This window comes from Sardina pilchardus, chromosome 24 (assembly GCF_963854185.1).
Source record: "Sardina pilchardus chromosome 24, fSarPil1.1, whole genome shotgun sequence".
Lineage (NCBI taxonomy): Eukaryota > Metazoa > Chordata > Actinopteri > Clupeiformes > Clupeidae > Sardina > Sardina pilchardus.
The window spans coordinates 9,289,499-9,295,951 of NC_085017.1; the positions used below are offsets into that span (position 1 = coordinate 9,289,499).

The following is a 6,453-nucleotide window of genomic DNA, read 5'->3' on the forward strand; positions in this document are numbered from 1 at the left end:
TGCAGTGCATAAGTGTGTACATGTGTCAAATGAGGTTGAGGAGGAGGGGGGTTGGGGATACACTTTGTCAGGAACAGGTTGTGTTTTGGTCTGGGTGGGACTAGATTTTATCTATCGTGCTTCCTATATCACATTCCAATTCAGTCGGCCACTTCCTCTAGCGTTGCTTAAAGTGAGAAAACAACTCAGAGAATACTAACTAAGAGAATGCTTGCCCTGGACCTTATGGTGAAGCTCTGAGGGGATGCATGCACTGGATGGACCCTATGGCACCCATCTGACTCAGTGAGCCAAAGTGCGTCTCCAAGGGCTTGTAAACAAGTTTAATCCCATAAGAATGTCAAAAAACAAACTCTTTTCCTGAGCACTTACTGTAGTACACACACCTTATATAATCAACAAGGAATGCTAGAAATATAATATTCTGTACATTTGTTGAAAAAATTAATTGGTTGGGAACGGTTGCTGACCTGGATGTTATTGTTGTGGAATTAAACATGAATACATGTTTTTTTTGTTGCTCAGTCACAAAAGCACATGAGTTTGCGAAAATATTCTTTAGAAACAAAAATACACAGTCGTTTCCACACACATTTCTGTGTGGAGGATAGTGTAATGGTGGCTGTAAGCCTGATGGTTTGTGTGCTGTGCAGCTCCTGGGTCCTTTGAGTTGGCTGACTGCCTGAGAGGTCCTGACTCTTCTGGCCTCTGCTGCCCCCCGGTGGTCGTTTAGTGGCACTGCTGCCTCTGTTAGTCACCTCTAACCACACTCGTATCATGTGAATGAGTATCACACCCAGTCATCTCACACCTTCTGTCACTGCAGTCTATGTGCAGAATGTAATCTCCATTTCTCTCTCTCTCTATAGGAGGCCAGGCTGTGCCACCAGAACCTTCATCGTCCTCGTCTTCATCCTGTCCACCTCCGCCGGGCCCACTGAGCAACAATGCCAACGACGTCATGGTGAACTTTGACCCTGACCCCGCGGACCTCGCGCTGTCCAGTGTGCCGGGCCAGGAGGCCTTCGACCCCCGGAGGCACCGTTTCTCAGAGGACGAGCTCAAGCCTCAGCCCATGATCAAGAAGGCTCGCAAGATGCTGGTCCCTGACGAGCAGAAGGTACTACATCTCCTACAATGCATTGCTGCACACTGAACACACTGTCCATGTCTAGTGTTTCTGCAGCCAACGTACCATATGCTTTGTAATATTCTGTCTCGCTAATAATTCTGTAATAATCAGTGGCAATTAATATCACATACCGTTGTAAATATGCTATTATAATGGGTTTGTATTAGAAACGCAAAAGCAAAAGTATTTTTTGATAACGTATATTAGCTGAATTGGACCTGAGAATCACTCTGTACAGTCATGCATCTACTGAAATCTACTGATAGGTTGATCGCTTAAGATAAAACAGTGACTCATTATCTTCAGGGAGATGTAAACAGGAAGTCCTCTGGGCTGACCTTTGTGCGGTTCCTCATTGTTCATTTACTGCACAGTCATTCTTCACACATGGGACAAAGCATGTCTACAAATGCCAACTGCTGACGGACTTAATCATTAACACGATCGTAATTGTAAATGTTACGAGGAGGCGAGAATAGGAGATATTTAACAACTATATCCTCCTCCATTTTATGTAGTTACGTATTATGAATTTACATGTTTGAGACCTACAGCTAAAACAGTATGTACAGAGGAGAGTGTTTTTGTGCGTGTGTGGCAGTGTTGACAAAAAGCTAAAAGGTTTTGATAAATGCTAATGCGGTTAAGTTTGTGGCTTTTTTCCGATTGTATATCAGGCTTTGTCCCATGCCTCAAGAATGACTGAATATTTTAGTTTGAATAGAAACTATTGCCTATTGTCAATTTGTCAAAGCAGGGGGTGTGGTTGTCTGTTATTCAAAAACAGTGACATTGTTGACGTGTGTCAGAGTGCATTAGAGAGTAGCTCCTGGTGTTGTTTTAAGATGCGTATTTTTTCGTAGCAACTAACCCTTTTTGTCTTTGTGCTCTCTCTCTCCCTCCATCCCCCCTCGGTCTCCTCCCGTCATACTGTCACACACTCCCCCACATTCCAACACCCACAAACATACACCCAAAACATACACCCCAACCCGCAGGATGAGAAGTACTGGTGCCGACGTGTGAAGAACAACGAGGCGGCCAAGCGCTCGCGCGACGCCCGGAGGCTCAAGGAGAACCAGATCACGGTGCGCGCCGCCTTCCTGGAGCGGGAGAACCAGGCGCTGAGGCAGGAGGTGGCCGACATGCGCAAGGAGCTCGGCCGCTGCCGGAACATCCTCAGCAAGTACGAGACCCGGCACGGCGACCTGTGAGGACGACAACGACAACGACGATGGCGGCGAAGAGGAGGAGGAGGATGAGGAAGAAACGAGAGAAAAGAGAGGAAGAGGAGAGAAGCCAACAAACAAACATACAAACAAAAAAACAAACGTTAGCACTTCTGAAATGAGGAGGGGGGGGGGAGGGCACTCTAGCGCCCCCTCTCTGTGGGTTGGGGTTAGACGGGCTAGCGGTATAATCAGGTTCACAGCAGGTCCTGAGTGTTTTGTCAGCACTTGCAACACTTGCCGATCCCAGCACTCCTCCACCCACATCCCCGCGCCCCCGAACGCCCCTCTCCCCTCCCCTCCCCTCCACCTCCTCGAAACATTTCCCATTTCCTCTGTAGTTAGGGAGGGTGGAAAGGAGGCGGTTGGGGGGAGGGGAGGGGGGAGGTGTGGGGTGAAGGGGCAGATGCTTCTGAATGCCGATGGCATCACACTTTATGCCAGTCTTACACACAGCCTCACCTCACCATGGCACCACACAAGCGGAGAGGTGGGCAGTGGCTCCACCGAGCGCCACAGACAGTCCACAGGATGGGCAAGGCCGATGGGGGACACAGGTGTAATTTCTTCTTTTTTTTTTTTTTTTTTTACTATGACAGCAACAACAACAACAACAACAACAACAACAAGAAAATTTCACTCGATTAAAAACGAAATAAAACTTGTATATTTTTGAACCGGGGTAAAGGGGCAGGGGGACACGGAGAGAGAAGAGTCTAAGCTTAAAGGAGGAGTCGCGGAGGCGCGGAGGTAGAGGTTGAGGAGACAGGAGGAGAGCCATGAGATTTTGACACCAGATAGGAAAACTTGTATATTTTTATATTTGTGGAGTCAAAGACGAGGCGACGAGATTTTGGAAATAATCTTTTGTATATTTTCTATATGGGTGGGAGGGGGCAGTAGATTGGGCATGTAGGCTGTACACGTGAGGGCTATCTGAGGACTTTTAAACACAAATCCAGGAGTATTCTCAGATATATAAATATATATAAATATATATTTTAGTGGTCAGACTGGCTTTAGCGGTTCAGGGACGATGAGGCGGCTTTTCTTAGCAGAAGAATGTAAAAGAAGTTCAAATCAGGGGCAAAGTGGTAGTGGTGGTGGTGGTGGTGGAGGAGGGTGTGGGGATCCCGAGGAAGGAATATTTCTTTGCGGATGAATACGAGAAGAAAGGAGATGAAAATCTGTGTATAGTTTTCATTTTTATGTTTCTCTTTTTATTGTGAGTTCATTCAAGCACTTAATTTTGATCTCTTCTCTTTGATTCCCGTTTTGAGCTTAAATATGTGTGTTTGTTCTAACCTGGGTGGTTTAGGAGAGAGAGAGGAGCAGAGAGACCATCATGTACACACACTACTATAGTATACAGTACTACGGTTATGAAAGACTTCTTTCCATGTATATATACTGAGATGCTTGAAGAAGCCTTGGCTGTAAAGGAAATTATGTATACACTCATGCATACACATTTACACACATAATCATACACACACACACACACACACACACACACTCACACCCATACTGAAATACCAACATAAGCTTGATCTTCATGTGACCTTTCTCCATGGTCAGTATAATGACAACGCACAAATAAGACATTGACGTGGAGTCTGACCACTCCCTGCACTCTGCATTATCTTACACACACCCACATCCACACACACACACACACACACACACAGATAGCACACTCTCTCTTATCCTCTTTCTCTCTCTGAGTTGACTAGTGAAGTGTCATTGAGTCGGATTTTTAGATTTTCGTCACCCAGGTATAGCGGGGCAGTGAGTGAGCGACTGCATGTGTTTCCCACCACAAACCTCTCTATGACTGTTCCACTACATGGTGCTCACGATGATCCCACTACCTGAAACACAAGTACATATTTACACACACATACACACACACACACACATACATACATACACAGTACTGAACTGCCTATATCGATTCACCTTGTTTATGTTTTATTTCTTTTTGTATAGTAAGAGGAATGGTTTTTAGATCTACACACAACAGTATGTCTAAACCTCCCAACAAATTGAACCCACATGAAAGATCCCTAAATGCTACTGTACTATACGGAAAAAAATGTACTATTGAATATTAAAATAACTATTTCTCACTAGATATATGTGTGTATATTCTTATGCTTGAATATGTGATCATCAATGTAAAGTACATGACTTGAAGAATATAATTATATATATGAGTAGTTTATGTACAAGCTGATCGGAATTATTGTCAATTCCTCAGGAGTCTGAAATGAGTATTATGAATATAGAATAACAGAAATTTGGAAATGGCAAATGTGCAATTCCTTTATTCCGTTTGTTTTTCCTGAGGAATTTCTCAACTTTTGGGAGCTTTGATCTCAGTCAGAAATTGAACAGGTCATTTTGATTTGCCAAAACGTCCTGATTTCTTTTAGGCTAAGATGTTACCAAAATGACTAAACTTACCTTGGGAGGAAGGTTCTAGTAAACCCAATACAACATAAATATATAAATATATATATATAATATTACTTAATATTATATATATGGTGTTTGTTAATTTACTCACAGGAATTAAATGTATTTTTATTACTGTAACTACTACAGTTATGATTGCTACTATAACCATCGTTGTTGTTACTATGACAATCTGTGTTTCTATCCTTATTGTTTCTTTGCAGCATTTCCCAATAGGTTTCCTAGGAGATGGTATTTCCCTTATGCTTTCCTTGTATGGCAAGACCATCTTAACTCCTTAATAACAAACTTTTATTTCCTATGAGCCTGATCACTGTCATCATTATCCTCTGACACATTGCCAGACCCCAAGTGCATTGTGGGAGTTGTAGGCTTTATTCTTTTGTGTTTCATTTTGAAAAAAGACAAACAAAAAACACACACACGCACACACATAAACAAACAAAAAAAAGACTGTTGGGTGAAACGAAACCTATTACCCGTCTGAAGACGATCTTTTTCCTGGATGCACCTGAAGCTCCTTCCCATGAGCCTCTTGTGTCCAGTGGCCGAAGAGCCTGCTGCTGTCCCCCAGCTCTCTCGGCTGACGGCAGGCCGTGTTTTTAATCACCGGGGGAATTTGTTTGTTAACGCCTAAGAAACCTTTTGACAGTGCTATTTTTCTATGTAACTGTACGATACTTCTTGGCATTACATGGGTATTGATGGCCCAAACCTTCATAGATGTCTGGTCTTGAACGGGTATACACGCCTCTCTTACGTCCACTTTTTTTCCCAGATGTGGATTGTCATACCGCTCCTTTTGTGACTGTTATGAACTACAAATCCCAAGAGCGCACCACTACCAATGTTTCACTGGTAATGTCTACTGGTCCTGCCTATTGGAATGATGGGGAATGTGGTCTGGCTTTATTCTTTTCCCAAAACACCAATAAAGAATTCTCCTTACTCACTGATTCAGCTTGGCTGCTGTCTGCATGCTACTCTTGGTTGTGGTTTATTCTCTTGTCCTTCTCTCTGTCTCTATGGCATCACTATGTTTCTCTGCCGTGTCTGGATCTGAAGAGAAGTGCAATAGAAGTGTGGCACTTGTCTCTGTAACAAAGTAATCTTTTATCTGTCAAGTTTATGAATATACATGGCTTTAATGATGTCTTTAATTGTCTGATCAATTAGCAATAACGTGGTGAGAACCCACTTAGGGTTTCAATAGTGGCTTTATATTAATTCACCTATTTGTAAGTAAAACATTCTTGTGTGGAAGAGAGAGATAGTGCCTATAATGTGTAAATCACACTCCTAAATGTAATTCTGGCCAGGGCACCCCTCATCGTATTGACGTTTTTGTTTACCTCTAGAAAGGGAGTGCAGCTATTGCCTCTGTCTGCTTGTGTACGTTTGAAACCAGCGTCCCTGTCTAGTTGAGCTTGTTTTTGTTTGTGCTGTCCGGATGGCCTGGATCTCAGTGAACGAGCTCCACAGACACCTCCTCGGAGAGAGTCCTCGTCAGACGGCATTCTCGCGTATCCCATCCAGCCTCGAGTTTATTTTTGGCCCTGGCCAGGGCGGAGCGAGGGATGAAGAGAGGGAGGGAGGGAGGGAGGGAGGAAGGGA

General features: G+C 43.7%; 1 protein-coding gene across 2 annotated transcripts in view; it reads left to right on the plus strand.

Annotated features, from left to right (window-relative positions):
• dbpa (D site albumin promoter binding protein a) overlaps positions 1–4,495 on the plus strand; it is an 11,681-nt gene extending 7,186 nt beyond the window's left edge. For both annotated transcript variants that reach the window (XM_062529141.1, XM_062529142.1), the window contains exons 4-5: positions 870–1,120; positions 2,131–4,495. In XM_062529141.1, coding sequence (XP_062385125.1) covers positions 870–1,120; positions 2,131–2,346 — 467 coding nt within the window. In that variant the 3' untranslated portion in view covers positions 2,347–4,495. The remainder of the gene's footprint in view (positions 1–869; positions 1,121–2,130) is intronic.
• Positions 4,496–6,453: the final 1,958 nt, after the last annotated feature.